Source organism: Megalobrama amblycephala, linkage group LG5 (assembly GCF_018812025.1).
Source record: "Megalobrama amblycephala isolate DHTTF-2021 linkage group LG5, ASM1881202v1, whole genome shotgun sequence".
Classification (NCBI taxonomy): domain Eukaryota; kingdom Metazoa; phylum Chordata; class Actinopteri; order Cypriniformes; family Xenocyprididae; genus Megalobrama; species Megalobrama amblycephala.
The window spans coordinates 30,261,099-30,286,366 of record NC_063048.1 but is presented as its reverse complement, the minus strand read 5'-3'; the positions used below and the strand labels follow the sequence as shown (position 1 = coordinate 30,286,366).

The 25,268-nt window shown below is 37.3% G+C and overlaps 1 protein-coding gene across 2 annotated transcripts in view; it reads right to left on the bottom strand.

Annotated features, from left to right (window-relative positions):
- The window catches only part of insyn2ab (inhibitory synaptic factor 2Ab), a 59,927-nt gene that overhangs the window by 27,952 nt on the left and 6,707 nt on the right, over window positions 1–25,268 (bottom strand). For both annotated transcript variants that reach the window (XM_048191790.1, XM_048191789.1), the window contains exon 2: window positions 9,389–10,481. In XM_048191790.1, the coding sequence (XP_048047747.1) occupies window positions 9,389–10,476 (1,088 nt within the window). In that variant the 5' untranslated portion in view covers window positions 10,477–10,481. The remainder of the gene's footprint in view (window positions 1–9,388; window positions 10,482–25,268) is intronic.

Sequence of the window (25,268 nt, the reverse complement as noted above, 5' to 3'; positions counted from 1 at the left end):
AGATTTCATTGATTTACCTATACTGGCTACTGGTGGTTTTAGATTTGTATTTAAAAATAAGTATTCACATATAATAAGGTTAAAAAAGAAATAAAAAATAAAAAAATAAGCCCCTGGAAATATCACCCCTTAATGGAAAAGTTGATCTCTGTCACTGCACAACTAACCACCGAACAGATTATGAAGAATACTGTTTATGCACAAAAGCTTCTCCTCAAAGACGGAGCAGTTCCTACTCTGACGGGACAATCAGTTGTTTATGGATCACAACCTGTAAGTATGTTTTTTTTTTTTTACTTGTGGCTTTGCTAGCCTGCTAGCTAACATTACAGTGTTGATGAAGTGTTTAGCTACAGGGCTTTAAAACGTCATGTTAAAGGGTTAGTTCACCCAAAAATGAAAATTCTGTCATTTATTACTCACCCTCATGCCGTTCCACACCCATAAGACCTTCGTTCATCTTCGAAACACAAATTAAGATATTTTTGTTGAAATCCGATGACTCAGTGAGGCCTCCATAGCCAGCAATGACATTTCCTCTCTCAAGATCCATTAATGCACTAAAAACATATTTAAATCAGTTCATGTGAGTACAGTGGTTCAATATTAATATTAAAAAGCGACGAGAATATTTTTGGTGTGCCAAAAAAACAAAATAACGACTTATATAGTGATGGCCGATTTCAAAACACTGCTTCAGGAAGCTTCGGAGCATAAATGAATCAGCGTATCGAATCATGATTCGGATCGCGTGTCAAACCGCCAAACTGCTGAATCACGTGACTTTGGCGCTCCGAACAGCTGATTCGGCACACTGATTCATTATGCTCCGAAGCTTCCTGGCACACCAAAAATATTTCCGTCGCTTTATAATATTAATATTGAACCACTGTACTCACATGAACTGATTTAAATATGTTTTTAATACATTAATGGATCTTGAGAGAGGAAATGTCATTGCTCCCTATGCAGGCCTCACAGAGCCATCGGATTTCAACAAAAATATCTTAATTTGTGTTCCAAAGATGAACGAAGGTCTTACGGGTGTGGAACGGCATGAGGGTAAGTAATAAATGACAGAATTTTCATTTTAGGGTGAACTAACCCTCTAAATCCATGCTTGCAAAGGTATTGCACCAAAAACAAAATCAAGACTTCGTAAAAGCACATAAAAGGACCTCTTTAATATTGCACACCCCTAGTCCAATGTTGTTTTGGACCCCACTGATTTTCACTGCATGTACAATACATTCTTCAAAATATCTGTTCCTTAAAGCTAGTATGGCCAGCAAGTAGCTGTTTTGTTGCTGATCCAAGATGGTCTACAAGCTTATAGGAACTAAGCATTTTAGATCAGCTAGAAGCAAGCTACCATGTTACAAAACACACCTATGGATTTTTCAGCAGGGAATAATTTAGAGTTTCTAGGTCACTGGACAAATTCTATGGTCCCTTCCTATTCTGTGAAAGTGAGAAAGTAAGAATACATTATTATTATGTATAAACAGTATTTCAGTTCTTTTGAAATAAATATTGATCAGACAGTGTGTGCATGTCGCTGAATCACACAAGTGCTGTGTGTTTTTTCCCTGCGAGCTGGCTCTCAGTTATTGCAGACATCAGCTCTGTTGAGAGACGCGCTCTGCCCTCTCTCGCTGGAGGTGTGCCCTGAGTCTGCAGGGAGGTGAACACTGCTACGTTCCTGGAATAATCTGTGAAAAACTGACACTGACAGAGGAAGCACATCTCACATTACGCAGTGTGTAATAGTGTGCTAATGTTTCTTTCTAATGTGAATTCACAATGGTTTGGCATGTTGTTGAAATGCAGTGAATGTCATTGGGACATACCAGTGTTAGCACACGCTAATGAAAGTAATACGTGACAAGGTAGAAGCAGCAGCATCTGACGATACTTATATTGAAGTCCATTGACTTCAGACACAAATATGTCCCAGAATTTGCTCATGGATAATTCATCTGTTGATTATCAAAGACAGAATATACAGAGAAGAACCAGATATTTATGTTATCTAAATGTAATGCGAGAGGTGCTTGTCTAGGATTGGGAACCAGGAACCGGTTGATGTTTGATTCCCAGTCTAAAGGCAATCTTTTGCCAATGTAGATGGAACACCACACTAAAATACTCAGACAGTTTCCTGCAATAGTTATTCAATGGTGCCGCAACACTGATACAGAAACTTGTGAGTTATAAAGTCGAGAAGTGCGAGAAGTCAGAAGTGCAAGTTTATATCACGCAATTCTGACTTTATAACTTGTAATTGTGAGTTTACATCTCACAATTCTGAGAAATAAAAATACAGAATTGTGAGATTTAAACTCGCAATTGCGAGAAAAATATCAGAATTGTGAGGTAAAAAGTCGCAATACTTTTTATTTTTATTTCATGGCAGAAACAAGCTTCCATTCACAGGAGAACTCAGGAGAAAAAGCGAAAAAAAAAAGAAAAAAAAACATAAAATACTGACGACACGGAACAAAAAAATTGAATGAACTGAAGGCTAATATACACACAGAGATAATTAACGTATATCTGTATAACTCAACCAACGTCCACGGAGACAAACTAGCAAAGGAAACACTGCCAAACAGGAACTGAACACAAAACCAAAACTATTAGTTTTATTAGTATTAAAACATGAATTTAAACCAGAATTGTTCAATTCTATTTATAGATATTTTCTCATTTAAAACTTGCTGCAAATGCTTGGGTGTTATTGGTTGGTAAGATGTTCACAGAGCTATTTAGTGTGCCTTAGCAGCACTAATATGCATCATCGACTAATTCTTATTTGCATTGTCATGTATTGTAAATGCTTGGAAATGCACTAGAAGTGTAAAGGAATCCAAATGCCCTCAAACCACAGCAGCGCATGCCTTACGAAATCCCACTGTCATCCAGACGCTGACAATCTGTTGCCGTCTGGATAGGCTGCGGAAGTCATTGACACACTAATGAGCCAGTCGTGTTAATGATTAAAAAGCAGTTCAGGCGGCTGGATCTCCATTTGGATACATCACCCAGTGACTGTCCTTGGAAAGTGCTGCATTAAAAAAGCAGCTATTATCTAATATACAGTAATGGTGAAATGAGCCTCAGTGAGCGGAACAAAATGTGTTAAAGTATTGTGGAGAAAATGATATATTGTTGCTAATTTGAGGGCTCAGCAAAGTTAGCAAAGCAACACAAAATCTTCATTTATTCCTCCTCGACAATTATCTTGCAATTGCCTCCGCCAAAAGTCAAGAAACTCATGCCAGCATTTGAAACATGTTAATTGTTTTTTTTTATATCTATACTTGTGCAAATAGGAGTGTTTCACAGAAGTTTCACAAAATAAATAAGCCTAATATACACTACCATGCAAAAGTATGGGTGGGAAAGTAACTTTCACTGTAACTAGTGTAAATGTTTTTAATTCCAATAATATTTCACTGTTTGATATGTATTGATTTCTGACATACTCTTGTCATTATGTAAAAAAAAATGGCCTAAATCCTGTTAGGTTGATGACTTAGTGCACAGATAATATTGTGTGGTGCTGTAGCGTTTTTCTATTGCAAGCTACAACTCGCAAATGTGAACTAACTGGAAAAATTTCAAGCCACAGCACGTCTCTATCAGCACTAAAAGCTGGATTAACACCTAAAGTCTCTACCCCGGTGTTTCAGAGACATCCATGCCAGGGCTCCCAAGTGCTTGGCATTTTAGGCTCTGCCCACCCTGGCTGTCAGCAGCATGCAGACGCTTTGTTTGCACTAAAAGCCTTGCTCTTAGACAGAGAGGAACATCAAACCCTTGGCTCGGGCTGGTTTAACCCAGGGAGACTCACTGGGCTTTCATGTGCCCACACTGAGCCACTCATCGGTTCTGAGCTCAGCTGCTCTGATGACACCTAGCATGTGGGAGAGCAGGCACGGAGGTCCTGCCTCTAATAATAGTCCCCGCACTCATTGTGGAAGATGGGAGCTACACATACACACAAAAACAGACGCACTTTGTCCTTTGGAAGATGAAAGGGCTGCCTGATGAGGCGCTGCTAATTGAGGCTGTTTGAGTAGTGGTTTTGTGCTCCGAAAATACGCCCTGCTTCTCTCACTCCTGGCTCAGGAAAAGAAAGAAGTCCAGTGCTCCTTAAACAGTGAGTTATGCTTGAGGGCCATTACCTGCCCAAAGCAATGCCTGAAGAAGCGTAAGTGCTGAGACTAGGAGTTTTAGACCAGCTCTGAGTGGCCAATTTGACTCATTTCAAGGAATTGTTAAGGTGAGGTATACACAAATACAACCATTTGCTGCTGACAAGGTGTCTACCATACTAAATGGGTAATGATAAGGTAGACATAAATGCTACTATTAGAACTGGACCATAAATGACTCCTCGCTGAGCCAAGCCTAAAAACCCTATGAACCAATCCTACGTTAGCAAGTGTTGCATTTTCAAGTACTTTTGGTTTCTCGCATGTTATTCTACAGAGGATTTCTGTGTTTGGATAGAGAAAGAGTAATTCACTCTTAATTGGCACAAGGTATCCAGAGAGGATTTTGTTATCAGTTCTAATTGCTTTTGAGGCTTCAGATGCATTTGGCTGTGAGAAGCCTTGATTTTGATTTTCAGATTTAAAAATCACATTGCTGCTTAATTTAACAATAAAAAAAGAAAAGCATCATATATATTATAACAGTTTATTCCAGCCAATGTAGAAATAATATCCAATCCAATTCATACCACTTTATCATACAGTTGCATGAAAAACTATGTGAAACGGTGTGAAAATGTAAATAATTTTAACAAAATAAGAGAGATCATACAAAATGCATGATATTTTTTATTTAGTACTATCCTAAGTAAGATATTTTACATAAAAATAGCTGAGTTTATTAAAATAACCCCGTTCAAAAGTTTGGGAAACCTTAATACTGTAATGCAGGGCTCTTCAAGTAGTTTCATTCGAGGGCCAGATTATGAAATCAAAAAATTGAGAAGGGCCGGAAGGGGGGTATTGCTATATTGTTATTTATACATAAATGCAACTATACTACAAAAATACACTTCAAAATAAATAAATAACAGCAATCATATTGTTGATTCTACGATCTATAAAAAATCCCAATGGGGAAATACATTACTGCAATTTCACTATGGTACAGAGTTGCCATATGGCAACATACCTATTTTTCCATAGTGGTACAGCATTGCCATATGGCAACACTGATATTTTCTCAATTTACAGTAAAACTATGTTAGACAAAGTTGATTTGAGAATAAAACTGTCTAATTTACTTATCAAAAATGCTGCAAAAACAAAAAAAAAAACCTTGAGAAGAGATGTTTAGAAATGAGGTAAATAAGAGCAATTTCTGGAACACTTCTCACTCGGTTAGTGAGGTCTGATCGTGCTCTGACAACGGCAGTGATGTCTCACGATTATACTTAAATGAGCGCGAGACATCACTGCCGTTGTCAGAGCGCGATCAGACCTCACTAACCGAGTGCTGAACGCAGTTGGACATAGTGGTGTATTTGAGGTTAAAAAATGATATAAATACTGTTAGGTTTCTCGCACAAACCGATCGTTTTGTGTCTTAGGACATTAATGTGCCGTCATGAGCCGTAGGGTTTAAATTGGATTTGTCTATGCATGTTTTTTGACTCTTATAAATTGTGTTACCATTGACATGCATTATACGTCTGACAGACGGCAACGGTTGGAGTTAAAAATCATCGTTTGTGTTCTACTGAAGAAACAAAGTCACCTACATCTTGGATGCCCTGGGGGTAAGCAGATAAACATCAAATTTTCATTTTTGGGTGAACTATCCCTTTAATTCAAGTTCAAAACAGCATCAGAACAGCATTTAATTAAAACAGAAATCGTTTGTAACTATCTTTGCAGAATAAAAGAATTCATTTCATTAAAAAAAAAAAAAAAAATCGTACTGATCTCAAACTTTTAAAACGGTAGTGTATGAAAAAACAACGACAACAAAAAAAACCACATAAAATGCCTAACGTTCCTTTTGGACGTCTACCAGGGATTAAAAGCTGCTAATATCTCCAGAACCCCCTCTTATCGACCCTTACTAAATAACTCGTCACATCCTGTCGGCCAACAGCTGAGGCAGGCACTTCTAAAGCTTCTAGCATCCCAACCAGAAGAGACGTCCACTTAATGGAGGGGCATTATTAAACATGAGGAGCACTGATTGTATCGAGCTCATGCCGTCACAGGCGGCAGAGAGAAAGCGAGGTTGGCTCTGTGCCTGTGGAGCATCAGGTATTAGGAAATGCAGGACGACATCTGACATTGAAGTGTCCCTGTTTTGCGCCGCAAGTGGCTTTCAACAGGCACCAAAGAATCTTTTTAACACATTTGCTTCCCATATTCCAATTTCAACAGTCACCACACAATGCATAACCCTGAATTTTTGGCACTCACGAAAGATGCTGACATGGAAATGGAGCTGAAGTGCATTTAAAAGCTTTAAACAGTTGTTATAAATGATGTTCTTGTTCCTCACAGTGCCGGTTTATACCTGTGCGGCACTGACACCATAAATGCAGCGAAATTAAAATATTCAAGCTGCTGAAATTGAATACATATTCCCTGCTGACTTCACACCTGCCTTTCATTCATAAATCAGGTATGACGGATCATTTTAGAAATGCTTTGTTTTTTTACGAGTGACCTTGTCTGCTAAATGAAGTATAGTGCAATGCGAGAGAAGCTTCAGCACTTTTTCCAAACAAACATTATTCTTCAAGATTTGTGAACAGTGACTAATACAGCCAATGACTTGACACTTCAATAAGCCCCACCCCCCTTTGCTACTGTTGCTTAACAAAACATCTTATAGGAATGACCTGGATTTGTGTGAACAATGTTATTGTTAGAAACGTGCTCATAAAGTGGTAACATTTGATTAGATGTAATACTTGAAGGGATAGTTCACACAAAAATGAAAATTCTGACATCACTCAATATCAGAATGTCAGTAACAAACAGTTGATGGGCCTCACTGACTTCCATAGTATTTTTTTTTTCTAAAGTAAATGGGGCCCATCGACTGTTTGGTATCAATATCTTCTTTTGTGTTCCACAGAAGAAATAAATTCATACAGGTTTGAGGGTGAGTAAATAATGACTGAATTTTCATTTTTGGGTGAACTATCCCTTTAAATGGGTTGGAATGAATTGTGACATTGCATTTTCCCTCTAAAGAAAGTGTTAAATATTGCAGTAATGTGATTAAAAACTGCAAAGACTGCAAATCAGAATGGAGGGAAATGCTTCACAATCAACTGAAAAGCGTCATTTGAATGCAATTACAAGTGATAACATTAGTGTAAGCGAACAGAACTGTTTCTAACATTTCTACAACACTCTCACTATGGTACTGTGAATCCTAGCAACACTACAATGAACTGAAACAAAATTATGACGTTACGATTAATTAATCCCAGAGCAAATGTCAGTGTTCTTACTGAAGTTCAACATGTTCATTCAGGAAAGCGTGTTACTGTTTAATTCACTTGTCAAGGTTTATTTAATGATTTGGATTAGGACAAAAACACCCTTCTGGATACCTTGTGTCACCATTATAACTGACCCAATTTATTTGATCATTTCCAAAACAATTGCATTTAGAACTATTCAAACACATAAATGCTCAGAATATAAAGTGAAAAGTGTCAATAACAGATGTTTTTGACCACCTACTGTAACACCAGGCTAAAAGGAATATTGCAGGTTATTTTATTTTATGGACCACATTTGTGGAGCCCTGTTGATTACCACCAACAATAATAATTTCAATAAAATAATAAAATCAAAGAACTTGATTTGAACATGAAGTCTTCAGTTTAAATCAGCATGAAATTAAAATTCACCCTATTTATTTTCTAAATTCATGTTATTGATCTTACTGTGAAAAGTTTGTCCATGCATAAACACAGCCCCTTTCTTGCAAATTGACTGCAAGCTTGCATTCAGTTTGGCCTCCAACCAAACATAACCAATGAATTCTATAATCAATTTCTTTAGGATGTACATCACAACATATAAGAAAAGATCTGTTAATAATTACATTTTGGTGCAACAACAACAACAACAAAAAAAATCGTAACCAAAAAGTTGTTTAAAGTTAGGGATGCACAATACATCAGTAACATATTGGTATTATATTATATTATTTTATTGATATTGGATATATATATAAAGTTCATATTGTAAATTTAATTGTGCCTGATGATGCCTCCTATTTTCGCAATTTAATTACCTTTACTAAAATGTGATCTTTATCGCTAAATGAATATCCATTTTTTAGATTGTGTGATGACAAAAATCATTTGAAGCCTTTAAACGATTTTAGTATTTAGGTTTTATTTTTATTTTAAAGAAAATCGCATACAAAAATGTTTTTAATAGTTTTTTAAAAGTTTATCGGTATTGGCTAAACTGTTCAAATTAATGCATTCCGAGTTTATGGAAGCTTGATTCCGTCACTAAATAAAAAAAATAAAAAAGGTAATTGTGACTTTTTATCTCACAATTTTGACTTTTTTCTTGCAATTGCAAGTTTGCATCCCACAATTCTAACTTTTTCTCAGCAACTGCAAGTTATAAAGTCAGAATTGCATGATATAAAGTCAGAATTGCATGATATAAAGTCAGAATTGAGAGATATAAAGTCGCAATTCTGACTTTTTTCTCAGAACTGCGATATATAAACTCACAATTGCGAGTTATAAAATCAGAATTGCGTGATATAAACTTGCAATTGCATCCTAAAGTCAGAACTGCATGAAATAAACTTGCGATTGCGTCTTATAAAGTCAGAATTGCGAGATAACCTATATTGTCGCTTCAATTCTGACTTTTTTTCTCAGAATTGTATTTATATCACACAATTCTGACTTTATGACATGCAATTGCGAGATATAAAATCAGAATTGTGAGATATAAACTCGCAATTCTGAGAAAAAAAAATGTATTTTTTCCCCTCACAATTGGACATTACAACACAAGTTTTTTTCTCGCAATTGTGAGTTTATAACTCGCAATTCTGACTTTATATCACACAATTCTGACTTTATAACTTGCAAATTTGAGTTTATAGCTCGCAAATCTGAGAAAAAAAAGACAGAATTGTGAAAAGGTAATTGCGACTTTTTATTTCTTATTTCATGGCGGAAACAAGCTTCCATACGAGTTACTTACACTTTTGAAACAGTGTCACAGATGTATATTGTAAACACTTGCATGTGATACTGCCTTTTCACATTGAAAAAACAAGCCTGAAACACAAAAACTGCACAAATACAGTTGATGAATAGTAAATGTGTTACATAAAGACTATGACTCACCCCTCTCGCTGTGCTTCTCCTCTTTCCAGTTCCTGAATGACCCCCAGCAGCACTTTGATAGTTTCTTGACTGGAGCTGATCAGAGCCTCCATGGCTTGAAGCCTGGCTTTCGCATTCCCATCGGCCCCAGGGAGAGCGATCATCTGCCCCCGTGTGCCCTGCCTGGTCTCTGCGGTGCCCGAGTTTTGGCCACTGTGACAGTGGGCCTGTATGTGGGCCTGGGAAGCACAGCTCGCCGAATGAGGCAAAGCCTGAGACCGCGCCTGCAATCCGTTCAGCTGCGCCGTGTCTTTTTTGCGTTTGCAGCTCCCTGAGGGACTCTCCAGGCATTCCACTTGTGTCAAAGACGTCCACGCAATAGGGCCGGAAATCTTTGAACAGTCACCCCTGACCTGCAGAGGTTGTGTCGGCGTGGTCGAGGAGGCACAGTTGGGCTGCTGGCCTGCCCCTGCCTCGCTCTCACTGGGTAATCCTTTGTGCTTGGCCCCACTCCCTGGGACATTGGCGTCTCTCCTCGAGTCTGACTGATCCAAACTCGTATCTGATGGATCGGGGCAGAGTTTTCCATCCGAGCAGTCTGGCCCGGCGCATAAGTCCTTTGCGTCGCTGCACTGCGGCGTAGTGTGGAGCAACACTCGGGTCTGCTGCACCCGCCCGTCACACCTTGCCGCTCGCTCCCCACCCTTCACGTCGCTCAGAAAGCCGTTGTTTTGATCCGGGTATTTCTCCACCAGAGCGGTGTGTTTGATAACATTTCCCTTCTTGCGCTCGAAGGGGAAAGTCTGGTAGCGCTTTTTCAAGTCGGGCGAGGTTTGCACACCCGTGCTCTTGGTGACATTCGGGATGGAACGGCGTGCCGGCATGGTCATGTACCTCCGGTGGATGACCTTGCAGGAAACAGAGCGGTCCCTGGCACCTCGGTGGGCGGCCTCATTCTGCGCCTCGCAGATGTCTTTAAAACGTACCTGGAGGGCTTTGTTTCGCTTGCGTACCGCGTCTGTTCCGCCTCGCTCCAACGAAGGCCCGCCAGACTCCGAGTCAGACTCTGAGCTTGACAGAGTGCAGCGGCCTGCCTCCTTACTGACCATAACTCCTGCAAGAGAGAGGAAGAAGAATGAAGGGACGGCAAAAGCGTTTACAGTTAATAAAATGGCAGTGATTGCAGCTCAAGCACAGATGGCCTAGTTTTGTCTTTTCTTCAGCGCACAACATCCTGGCAGTCAAAGCTTGTTTCTTTTTTGTGTGCGTCTGTGTTTTGTTTAGCGGTGGAAGTCACAGCTGACATGGAGCGACCTGCATTCAGGCTCTCTCATTACACTAAGGCTTCATCTCTCTAATGAGGCTGCCAGTACATGGGAGATGGGGGTAAAGCACTGCTAGAGAGATGAACATGGCCTTTGAGTCATTAGATATGAAATATGACTCAACACTTGATGGCAAATACAGACACACAAGAAAACATGACACCTGAATTATGAGGAACAAGTGTAAATACATCAGCAATCGAAGATGTGTGCGGAAGTGCAGAAAAAGAGTGATGTACACGAGTATTCACTGTTGGCACTTTTCTAGCAATTTGGACGAGAATAAGTTATTCATGTACAAACCTAATAGATGGGGTGTGTGTTAAAAAAATGCTTTAACAGTTGGTGGACCGTGAATAATTTGACATGAAGCTGAAAAGGTGTTATATGTGGTTTTGCATTACAGTGGTGTTCTGGGGCATTGCTAGGTGGTTGCTAAGGTGTTATGGGTGGTTTCTGGTGGTTGCTTGCTAGTCCAAATCAAACATTATGCACTCCCCTAAGTGATATTCAGGGGTCGGTTGCACCACTTGTGTGAAAGTTATTTAACTTAGCATAAATAGCCACTAGGTTACAGATTGCTTACTACTAAATATTTGAAAGTTGCACCATTAAACTTTGAAAGGAAAAAGGTGAAACATAACCCTGCATATACAATAAATACTGAAGTCTACAACCAGGAGTTACAGTTGGATTAAAATGGCAGACCAATTGGATCACATCAATAGGCTCATGTTTTCCATGACAGACTTCAATGCTTTAGACATACATGTTGTTGACATTTATACTTATATTTGACATATATATTTATATTTTAAGAGGAAGAACATAATGCAAATAAATGACATCTTAGCGGGTCTCCAGCACGAAAAATATAAATTAAAACAACATAATTTTTATTTACTATGTGTATATACGCATGCAGAGGGTATAAATGTAGGGTATAAAGGGTATAATGAGTGAGCTGTACACAGTCCGCCATGTTTATCTCCTCGACAGAGCATTTAACAGCAGCATTCAAGTAAGAAATGTATTCTTATTAAAGCTACTGAAGTTATTCAAGCAAGAGCACTGAGTGATTGTCTGTTTTGTTTTCCTTTTGTTGTTTGGTTAATATTAACAGCATGTACAGCAGTAGGTACTGCATATTACGCTGCTGTCATTTTAATATACAGATCTAATATACACATGTGATTTCTTTCCCAGTTTAGGTGCAATAACACATGAAAGAGAAAGCAGTTTAATACTCACAGGATGCGCCATATGACAGTCAGCTTTCTATGTGCGTGCTTTGGATGCGTGCGCTCAGAATACCATATAATCAAAAGTTTAAACTGATATTGCTTTAAAACGCATGCAAATAATAACTTTCATGAAGACGAAGAACTGCAAAATTATGTGAGGGTGACCACAATAGACATGATAATCAAAACCAAACAGATATTTTGTTAATTTTTGGCAGAGTATCTGAGGCAGGAGTTGCACAGGCTCCGCCCTCTTCTGGAAAGCATGGCGGGGAGCAGCAGCTCATTTGCATTTAAAGATACATGCACAAAATCAGCTTGTTTTTTCTTCCACTCAAAAATAGGCATATAAACATGGTATAATAAATGATCTGTGGGGTATTTTGAGAAGAAACTTCACAGACACATTCGGGGGCCATAATACCTCAGTTACATACCTCAGTTTAAATAGATTTTTGTGTGAGGTGTGGGTTTCAGGGATGTTTAGATAACTATTAAAGAGTTCACGTTAACTTTTCTAGAAAAAAAAATTGACCTATTATCTGTTTAAATGCTTTAGTTTGTTTTCATATTATAATAATATAATAGTAAAACAAATTAAAGCAAACTGATATAAGATATCAGTTTAAATAGAGTTAGAACCGATATAATATATCAGTTTAAATACTTCAATTATTTTTATATTTTATTATGTTATATTGTAAGCCTAATAAAGCCTTGCCATTAAAAAGTTTGAAACCCCCTGATACAGAAAATCTTGGAAATTCAACAAACATTTAATTTTGATGGTTTAATGCTGTCTATTGCTAATAATTGACTTTACAAAAACACATTACGGTTGTCCCAAACCATCTCAGTGTAACTGCTCATTTTATTATTATAAAGAATTGAACTGTCCTGTGGGAGAAATAGAATTATTTGGTAAAGACGGGTACAGTTAACACAGCACTGTTAAAAAAACAAAACAAAAAAAACAAGTAACCTAAAATCTGCGTAATTTAGTGACTGAACTGCTTGTTTTCGAAAATGCTTTAATATATCACTAAGTTACATCAAGGGTCAAATAAAATAGAAATGGCACATTAAAGTTAAAAGTTACAATTGCATGATGAAACCATTTTTGTGTGTTTACATACACGGTACAGGTCTGATATAAAAATGTTTTTGCTCAGGGGACCAAAAATGTCCGCTCAATAGAGAAAAGTTTTGAACATTGGCCATGGCTGAACTATACGAAGTAAAATAAATGTCTCAGCATGTAGATAAATATAATGCCAAGACTATTTCATTCTGTATCATATTCATTTCACTCAGCTGTGGTCCATCATTTACTATTAGTCATTGCAATGTCTGGCAGGCTCAGTAACAGGGAAGAATACAAATGGACACCTTGTCATCTGTCAGGCAGCAGCAGTGTCTTTCGGTGTCTGATTTTCACTCCGTAAGCTTATCTGACTCGACAGTGATGACACTCATCCTCCTGGAGTCATTGAACTGCCCCCTCTAACGATTCAATCAGCATCTCAAAATAATGAGCTTGGTGACCTGTCAATTTTTGGAGCTAATATGGCAGGTACTTTCAGCCAGGCTGTTGTATATTATGGCAGTGATTCCCATCCAGGGTTAAAATGTACTTAGATCATCTGTTTTTTTATCCATAATATTGATCGTTTCCAGTTTAAAAGTCTTAAAAAAGTTTAGCGTAATGAAACAGGGTTATTGTCATTAACTAAATCTAAAACTATAACTATTCAAATATGTTTGTTAATTAAAATAAAGATGAAATAAAATATAAATATTAGTTGAAACACTAAAATTACAACATGTAAATAAATACAATCTAACTAAAACTGAAATAAAAAATTAAACTAAAATAAAGATAAAAATGAAAAAAGCACAAAAATTACTAAAACAAATTATGTCTAAAATTATAACTGAAAATATAAAAATAAAAGCTAATTTAAACTATTAATAAAATACACTGCTCAAAAAAATTAAAGGAACACTGAAAACACATCAGATCTCAACAAGGAAAAATATCATGCTGGATATCTTTACTGATATCGACAGGGTAATGTGTTAGGAATGAAAGGATGCCACATTGTTTGATGGAAATGAAAATTATCAACCTACAGAGGACTGAATTCAAAGATGCCCTAAAAATCAACCCAGAACCCACTGCACCAGTGTAGGGTCTGACAATGGGTCCAAGGATTTCATCCCGATACCTAATGGCAGTCAGGGTGCCATTATCTAGCCTGTAGAGGTCTGTGCATCCCTCCATGAATATGCCTCCCTAGACCATCACTGACCCACCACCAAACCAGTCATGCTGAATGATGTTACAGGCAGCATAACAGGCAGTTCTCCGCGGCTTCTCCAGACCCTTTCACATCTGTCACATGTGCTCAGGTTGAACCTGCTCTCATCTGTGAAAAGCACAGGGCGCCAGTGGCGGACCTGCCAATTCTGGTGTTCAATGGCAAATGCCAATCAAGCTCCACGTACCGGGCAGTAAGCACAAGGCCCACTAGAGGACGTGAAGCCCTCAGGCAACCCTCATGAAGTCTGTTTCTGATTGTTTGGTCAGAGACATTCACACTAGTGGCCTGCTGGAGGTCATTTTGTAGGGCTCTGGCAGTGTTCATCCTGTTCCTCCTTGCACAAAGGAGCAGATACCGGTCCTGCTGATGGATTAAGGACCTTCTCCAGCCCTGTCCAGTTCTCCTAGAGTAACTGCCCGTCTCCTGGAATCTCCTCCATGCTCTTGAGACTGTGCTGGGAGACACAGCAAACCTGGCAATGGCATGTATTGATGTGCCATCCTGGAGGAGTTGGACTTAGGGCTGTGACGATAGGCATGACAACCGCGCCACCGCGGTTATGAAGTTGACACCGCGGTCGTGGATTGTCACCAGCGGTAGTGTGACATTATATTTTATATATATATATATATATATATATATATATATATATATATATATATATATATATATATATATATATATATATATATATATATATATATATATATATATATATATATATATCCCACCCCTGTCCAGTAGGTGGTGAGTGCGCTCCAGTGTTCAGTCTCCAGAATAAAATGAAAAGGATGCGCTTGATTACACAAAGACGAGCACCCAGTTTAAGTCAGTTTTATAATAATAAAGTTACTTATGCATGCATGCTTAATTAAGTTTTGTTATTTTTCTTGCTGACTATAAGTTTATGGTCAACGAATGGCTATTCTGAGGTATAACGTTACGTCACATTGTTTGCAACACTGATTGAACTGACGTGATACAGATTTCGGTAAGCTACTGTATCTTTCAACATATTTTTTTATTTTAATTCATGTTTATTTCGTTCTGTGTAGTAAAGAGGAAAGGATGATCGCATTCACTCATAATCCGTTACAAGTGTTCAAGATGAAAACTGAGAAGTGACGCAGTCTTTAACTTTCTTTTCATAATATAAATAAATGCATAGCTATTCCTATTTGCTTATCCTGTAAGTTCGTGAATAAAAATAAAAATGTGGACGAAATCAGAAGCTATTAAATGTCTTATTAAAATTTAATTTAATTATTGACTATGTTGTATTTTTTTACGATCCTGTCCATCAAAATGACGGCGAAACGCAACCTCTGAGATTATTTATATATATATATATATATATATATATATATATATATATATATATATATATATATATATATATATATATATATATATATATATATATATATATAACCAAACCAAACCTCCCCAACTTTGAGCAGACCAAGCGAAACATGATTATGTATTTCTGCTAAGCTAGGGACATTGGGCATCAACCACATGGCAAAAGCTAATACTTTTTCATATACTGTCTACTTTCTTTGTATAACAGTTCTATCTAATAACGTATTAGACAGGACTGTTAAACAGATCACAAACTAATCAAGACTGAGAATGTGAGCACTGTGTGCTCAGGATCTGTCTGAACTGTTCTCAGCGGCATCAAAATAAAAGTAATGACAACAAGCACAGTTTACGTCACTTCAAGCCCCAGGGGAACATTAGTTCTCAGGGAACCACACTGGTGGCAAAAGCCCCAATTATTATACCATGCATATGTTGACTTTTATTATTATTATTATTATTTAAAGAAGAAACCAAACCAATATATTAGTTGATAATTTGAGGTTTAATGCTATAGAAAAACATAAAAAAAATTGTGTTAAATAAAGCTATTCAGTACATCATTCAATGTAAATTGTGATAATCGTAATTAATAATCGCAATTACAATTTCAAGGGAAAAATCAACAATTATGATTTTTGTCATAATGGTGCAGCCATAACACTGACCCTAGCCAAATGCAAAACTACTGAAAAACAGTCAGAAAAGATGAGATGTAAAAAATGCCAGTGGCCTCCACCTGTAAAGGCAGGAACACACCAAGCTGACGGCGACGAAAGCAGACTGCGGGGTTGGCTCACGTCAGCAGCGTCTGTGTCCAAAGTTGGCCTGACACACCAAACCAACGCTAAACAGCCGACAGCCAAGCACGTCTGTTCTGCACCTGCGGGAGATGAAATACCTTTCCGTACCAGCAGGTGGCAGTATCTGAACAGCCAATCAGAATGATCAGATGGTCCGACGGACCGACGAGCTCCGACGGCGATTCAACATTTCGAATCGGCCGAAAAAAAGCCAACGATGACCAACTTCAGCCGACGGTGCAGAACACACTGAGAAAACTTAGTCAGCCGACGAATAATAACTGCCCGATAGCCAACCGTCGGCTTGGTGTGTTCCTGCCTTAAAACTATTCCTGTTTTGGGGGTTGTCTCATTGTTGACCATCTAGTGCACCTGTTATTAATTTCATTAATACCAAAGCAGCTGAAACTGATTAACAACCCCCTCTGCTACTTAACAGACCAGATCAATATCCCAGGAGTTTAACTGACTTGATGCCATTCTCTGATTAAAAAGTGTTTCTTTAATTTTTTTGAGCAGAGTATAATATCGCTGTTACATAATAATGATGAACCATACTGCTAAATGATATACAGTGAATTCAAAAGGCAAACATTTCTGGTTTGGTATCAGTGGTTGTGTCAGTGAAGCCATTTGTCATTTTAGGCCTCAGAACAGTGGTCACTCCCCCTCGATGTGCACTTTTGCAGAGCCCGCTGAGGTGTGGACTTCATGGCGTACTATTACCCAGCAGGCCATGTGGCAGACCAAGAGGAGTGATGCAGGTGCCATTTGGTACAGGGCCAAAAAAGGTTTTGTAACACTATGTTTTTTTTTTTCCCGTATGAATGCTTTTCGTACATACAATCACTTGTCAGAATTGTATTGTCTTGCACATGCCAAAATCTTGCAGATCCCTCATAGCATCATCTGTAGTCCCACCAATCTCTGATTTATAGCACCATCTGTCCTTAAACAGATGGCGATGGCTGATTGATTCATTGATTCTGTAATTTAATTAAATCCACATGGTAGTGGCTCACCTGCGTGTCTCATAAGTGCCAACTGAATCGCGATTATGATTAGGACTGAAAACAATCTTTGGTCATTTGTCACTACTCACTGCGGTGTTCAGGGAAATGTTTTTGAAATGTCCTGGGAAGGATTTCAAAGCCATAGAGGCAATTATTAAAACTGTAATGGTGGACACTTGTGTAACTGATTCTGTTTACTCTTGTGAAAGGTATTAATGGTCGATACCAGAGGGCCCAGAAACACTTCAGTGTTATAGTTTCTTGATGACAGCAATTACTGTCATCATTACTGTCATCATCAATAATTCGCAGTGAATAATTCTCCTCTCGAAGGGCACTCGGGCAAAAATACCTTGACATTATACAGATAGAGACTGAAAATGAACAATCTCTCATCATTTTGGCTACGTTCACACTGTGAGCCTTAGTGCTTAATTCCGATTTATTGCTCAGATCACATTGTTGTTTTAAATGTGGCCAACATCAGATTCCAGTGTGAACAGATCACGGTCCTGAACTGACCTGCATGCGCAAAAGTACGATAAAAAGACGTCAAGCAGCATGCTGGTCATAAACACACAGGACATTAAAGTAAGGGAGTACGTGTTTCTTTGTTGTGTTATCTGCCATAGAACCCAATGGAAATTTATGCACAGGCAATATAAAAGACGAGGATATGAAGAGTTTTTAAAAGTTTGATGTTTAGCTTGTATAGAGCACTGTAATACTTCTATTCTGCCATTACTGCCCTTCCACTGACTACCTTTTGCAACTTTGGGTATGTATTTAGTAGCACATATGGAAGTGGCTCAAACTAGGGCTGCACAATTAATCGAATCTCTAATCGCGATTACGATTACGGATGCGACGATTTCATAATCGTTCAAAGGCGCGATTACAAGGAAAACATATCCACTTACATTATTCTGCGTGTTTAAGAGTTGTGTTATTAGCATGTCATGTTGTGAGAGGCGAATCATGACTACTTCAGAGTGTAAAAGGTCAAGCCCAGCACAAAAGGAGCTACCAGTGACGTAGGTGTGCGCTGATATGTCGAACGCACACGAAACACCGGGGTAAAAAAGCGAAACAACAGGAAGCGCCATTTTCAAAAAGCCGTGCACACAGCCTAGTGCTGTCAAAAATATCTATATTTCGATATGTATCTATACTTAAATATGAGAAAGGATACCAATACTCCTTTCTGCAGTATCGATACACCGATACCAGCTGCGCGTTCTTGATCTCCTCTCTGACAGCGAGTTGAGACGCACGAGCTCCTTTCATCGTCTCATGCTCTCCGGTTTAATAGTGTTGGTGTGACCGGGTCTGAATTTCGGCGCGGGATTGCGCATAATTGTATTAATTCCCGCAGATTTCGCGCTCACGCGAAGCGCAGACACATAATAAAGCCTCCTTTGACATATAAGCGCCAAAATAAGCTCTTTTCTGCGGATTATTAATGTTCAAATACACTCAGAAACAATACTATAATGCACATGGCTCTGGTGAGTATTAACGTAAAACAGTTCAGGAAGAATGTGTCTGTCAAATCTTAAAGGGACAGTAGCCAAATAAACATGCTGCGCTCTAAGTTGTTAATGTTAATCAAACAACAAAAAAAAGTCACTTGTACTGCTCTTGACTGATTAACTTCTGTTACTTTAATTGATTAATCTGTATTTAATTTTACAATGAAGATTATCCAATGTTATTTTACATTTGACTACTTTGTTTCTTTATTCAGTTTCTTACCTGATCACTAGACCTACCTGAAAAAAAAGAAAGCAGTCTATTTAATTTTTATCTTTATTCTATGGTGTTTATTTGTGCTCTTGTTAGTAATTTGTTAATTTTTTCTTATTTTATTACTGTTATTTTTTTTTTTTTAATTCAATTTACCATTTGAAATCAAGCAGACCAAGTAAAAAAAATATTATTGTTTCAAACAATGGTAAAGCTATTCAAAACATTATTTAATGTAAGTGATAATTGTAATTAATAATCGCAATTACAGTTTCAAGGGAATAATTGACAATTATGATTTTTGTCATAATCGTGCAGCCCTAGCTCAAACCATAACTGAAAAGATCAGATTCAGTGTGTGGTTTGTGCTCTTCACTGTCATGACAAAAACACCACTGAGTCACTCACATATGAGGAAAAAAAAAAAGAAAGAAAAAAAAAAAAATCAGATTTGGGCCACATTTACGTGCAGTCTAAATGTAGCTTTACTCACCCTGGTTATTCTTTTCCAGCCAATTACAATGAATGAAGCTTCAAAAAAGGACCCAAAAGCTCCATAAAATTATCAGAAAAGTAGTTCATATGAACATGAATGGTAGTAAGTAGTAATTCACTGACATTATACTGACATCCGTTCTTGCTCTTCTTGTTCATGAGAAAAGTGATGTCCAATTTAGGAAAGTATCATTATTTTAAATCTTTTCGTTTCACAAAAGCCATCTAAATGATTCATTAACAAACCAGACTGATCTGATTCTCAAGTTCAAAGATTATCTGTGAAACTACTCAAATATCATTCTGCCAGCCAAAGCTATTGTATTGACTTGATATATAGTGCACAAGTCACATAGATGACTTTTATGGTGTTTTTGCAACCTTTTTGAAGGTTAAAACCTCCTCATTTGCCATTCACTGTAATAGGAAAAGAACAACTTAAACTTATTCTTTCAAAATTAAAATTTTTGGTGAACTACCCCTTTAAACCGAATCACTCTTTTTCTCACTCTGTCTTTCAGGCACACACACAGAGGTTCCCCTTCGACCCTGACAATTTGGCCACCGTCAACCCCAGGATTATGAGTAATGCATTGAATCTAAAATTGCAAAAGTAATCCTCTTAACTCTCCTCATGCACTTTAGCAGCATGTCAGTTCAAACACTGCTCCTATTGAAAACAACTGTGAAAAAGAAACAGACTTAATGTGCATTTTTTCTAGGTTTTCAACACATTTATTCAGAAATTTAACCCACACTTTCATCCAGCTGTGTCTATGGATGGCTATCATAGGTACTGTAGATTTGTAAAGCTTCCAGTGATCTTCCTTTGGCAGGGAAGCCAAAGTTCCAAACAATTCCTTGTTCAAAATCATCCTGCATCCCTATTTCAGTGTCATCATATTCTCAGATGTTTCTTTATGTTTCATCTCATTTTCGTTTGTTTTTTTAAATCCTATCAACTTGGAGCATAACATGATGTTCTGCATTGAAGGAGACCTCAGATATAGGGGTCAGTTCCACCAGGGAATTCATATCAAAAATCTGTCCTAATCTCATGATTTTGGGTGGATAATAAGATTGGCTGTGGATTTGTGAGCTGATATGACTTTTATACCACAGAGATATAATTAGTATTCCTTTTACATCGCAGTGATATAACTGCACTTGCTGGTTTTATTGTTGTTGCTTGCATGGGAAGCTTTATTATGTGCTATTGTACTCAGCTGTTGTGCAAAACCTACAAATATTATTCATGTTTTGTAATGCAAATGAAGCATGATGTGTGAATGAAGCATTGTAACATTTAGCAGGGAAATGGCCTCTAACGCTTAGAGACAACATGGAGCGATTGCCTATATAATATAATATGCACCATATATTTTATAAAATCATAAAGACGGTGTAGGCACAATCTTTAAAATATAATATTAAACTACTTTATATATTAAAATATAATTCATATTATACAATGGTTGTGTTTCTGTTATAATGGTTTTCTAGCCACAATTTATTCTGTCAGACTGCTAAATATGAATTTTAATGTATTATGGTGGAGAATGCTGGAATATTTTAGCCATGGTATTCTTAATATCACACCTGGTTCAAAGCATCAGTTTGAACTGAGCTGATTTGACGGCTTGATTTTCTGTCTTCCTTTTTTATTTCTATGATGGAGCCTGTGAGCGACGCAATCAACCAACTACCAGCAAGCTTTCAACCCACCAAGAAGTCTATGCAAGATTCAAGAGAGAGAGAGAGAGAGAGAGAGAGCGGATGGGTGCAATTCTGCCTCTGCCATCAATTTGCCGGTTTTGAATTTAATTGTGCGGGTAAAAATTGGTTTGGGCGAGTGGCCAAAATTTGGGCTGGTTTGGGGTCAATTTGGCGATTTTCAAGCATCTCAATTTTATAGGCTAAAACAACAAAACTCAAGAGTGCATGTACTCCATAAAATCAGTCTTCATGACATTACTAAACACACATGCCCACTGCAGAGCCAGCTGGTTTTGGTGTTGACCTGCATATTCAAATGATCGCTAGCCAAAGTGGCTTAAATATACAGTAAGTTGTAGCTACAATAAAGAGTGAGAGAGTGACCCATCTCTCAAAATGTGGATTACACCTGTGGTGGGAAATAACTCTAAGGCTTTTTGTTAAATATAACTGTAATTCTGAGAGCACAGTTGAATGACTTAATTGAATATCGAATATGGGACGACTCCTGTCCATTGTTATGTGCACACTGACCTTATTTACTATAATATATTTATTTCTTACATGTATAGTTGCCTTATTCTGCACATTCTATATATATCCATTTACATTGCACTGTTTTACTGTACATATGTCATATTTGCACAGGTTACATTTGTTTAAATTGTATATTTTCGTATGTGGGTGCACTTTTGAATTTCGTTGTACAGCAGTACAATGACAAAGGTTTTCTATTCTATTCTATTCTATTCTATTCTATTCTATTCTATTCTATTCTATTCTATTCTATTCTATTCTATTCTATTCTATTCTATTCAGAACATCTGCAACTTTAAAACCGTCCAGACTGCTCTCCGGCATACTCGTCCCTGACAGCTACTGAAAGAGTTCTGCAATGTGTACTTAAAGAAGGACATACTGTATTTCTGTTTGTCAAAGTGCAACAACATAAGTGTATTATTATTGTCATTCTTTTTTTATTAACACGAATGGCACATTTTCCGCTTTTATGGTGTGTGCGAGGGTTAAATTCTGTTAATTTCTTGACTGCTGTTTGCAAATATTTGACATACTAATAGTTTTAACCCTAAACATTTTTGTCATTTGCTAATTTTTCAAAATCTTATACTGGACTTGCCTGTTTTGAATCGTTTTCCTGTTGTATTGTTCTAAATTTTCTATAATTTTATTTTGTCATTTAGTTTAAGGAGGTAAATGGTACTTACAGTATACACCTTGGTTGTCATGACAATACAATTCTATCGCATTATTTTGACACCGAATGATTTGGGCGGGTTTTTGAGAGCTTTTGGGTTGGAAATCATCGACCCGATCTCGCAAAACTGGCCATCATGGCTGGCCAGATTTACCTAATGTACCCCCAACCTGTAGCTTACATACTAACCTATGCATCCTCACTGTCAGGCGGAAACCTCAAATGTCCAAATCTGCTACTTTTCAGGAAAAGGAAAATAAAAATAGTATTTTTTTAAAACACTCTGTTGTCAAAGTTTATTTTGTGGCTTTATATGGTCAGACACTCAATAGAGCTTTTGACCAGTGAATGTCGTACTCGTTTTGTCCGCCATAAGAACAGCCGCATCTAAGGCAGTAAGTCCAGCACATTACTTTTCATAAACTTACTAGTTACAAACTTTATTGTAGCTATGTGGGTGCTCAGTTTTTCTGTAATTTGTCTAAAATCTCATGTTATAAAAGATAAAGTGCTACGCATAGGCTTGACTATGACTCAACGAAAAATGCTAGACTAAAACAGTATACTGTATATATACTGTATATAGAGAGAGAGAGGGAGAGAGAGTTTCTTGAGTATAGAAAATGCTGCACTGATTCAAACAACCAGTTCTTGCATTACAAACAAACAGACGGTCCAAACTGCTTGCGGCAATTCATTCACGATAGAGGTGGGCGGAGTTATGATGTTTGACTGACAGTTTGAGGTTCCAATGGAGATATGAGATTTAGTCACAAACTCATTTTAATACATTTCATTGGTTAAATATTTGCTACCTACAGACAGATGTAAAGGGTGACCAATAGTAATGATTTATGGGGAAAAAAGATGAAATACAGCGATACAAGGTGTCTGCCCAATATTTAAAATGTAGTTAATTTAGATAGTAATTGTCATACATTGTTTTACCATTAGAGTGAAATAATAATAATAATAATAATAATTTAATTAAATATATATATAATTTCTCCTCATTGTAATTGGAACGTGCGAGCATAGGCACGTGCCTAGAATGCCTTTGCATAAATCAGGCCCTGTCTGCCATAGATAAAACAGCACCTGACTGACTGTCCTTCTGCATCACGCTAAGGTCTTGAGCCGTCATTGTCTGTTGCTCTTTTGATAACACACTTAACTGACATATTTCATTACGTCCCTTTGAACAAAGGGTTGACCGCTTTGTAATATAATAATGTTCAAAATGTCACATACGTCACAATATGACGTATTTTTTGTGACACCGTCATTGATTAGCACTGGGGATCATGGTAAAATGAAGGCTGACCTGTCTCTGTGCTGATTTGTCAGATCTTACCTTTGACATTATTCATCAATCAGCGTACAAAAAATAAAAAATAAATAATTAAAAAAACATCTTCAGCCAAAAAGAACCTGTAAACTGACTTCCACCAAAGTATTTGTCTCATTTGGAAAACCTTGGTGTGTTTGCTATTTATAAATGCTTGTTCCAAAAGCACACAGATAATACAATATCCTCAGCCAGTCCAATGTTTCCCTTTTTATCCTCTCCCCCTCCTCCCCTTATCATAATCCCAAGATGCATGTGGTGCAACAGTCATTAATATTGGGAGAGCTGTAATCTCTGTCTTTTATTCTGCAAAGGGCTTTGAGCCCTGCTTGTAGCATCAAACCTTAACATGAAAAACAATCTAATGATTTTCCTTAGCTGCCGTTGCCTTCCGTTGTCACCACATGGCTGCGCAGTCTGAAACCCGAAAGCACTGACACTGCGGTACAGTGAAAAGTTATGAGTCACTGGAAGGTTGCAGGCTGGGAGGCCAAAAGTCCTCACACTGCTGTCTAATATACATGCTACTTTCCAAAAACAAGGTACAAATTAGGCCTGACACTCTTAAAAAACGCAAGTCAGTGGAAAAGAGATGTTTAACCTTCAGAAAATTCAGGCACAGGAGGGCAAAATAAATGTTAAACAATAAATAAATATCCTAATCAGATAAAAATGATTAAATGACTAAGGATGGATGGATGGATAGATTTTAAATACTGATAAAAAGAAAACATTAGTTTGATCGTTTTTTTTTCTTAACTTTAAAATTATTAATTGATAAAATGACAAATGCAGTGAGTCAACACTACAATTTTGTGTAAAAATACAGTGGGATTATTTTCTTAAATACATAGTTCAGTAATAAAACTCTAACCGAGCGCTGATTGGCCGTGGCATTAGCCAATCAGATGTGCTTCCTAATCCACGTAACCATATATATATATATATATATATATATATATATATATATATATATATATATATATATATATATATATATATATATATATATATATATCATATATTATATATGTATAGCCTCTGATCGCTCTGCTGTGCGATTATGAAAACTTGTGTTTACCCCTCCTCCTCCTCAGCTCCACCTGTAGAGATCTGCTACAAGCGTTTTAATATATTCTTGCAGCAGCATGTCCTTTATGTATGTTATTTCAAGCTGAATTTTTTTTTGTTTTTTTTTTGTACATTTTGTACATTGCCATCCACCAAAATCAAGCATATACAGTCAACACACCATGCCAATAAATTCTGGTTAAATAATTCACTCCAAGAGTTGTCATGATTGAAATGA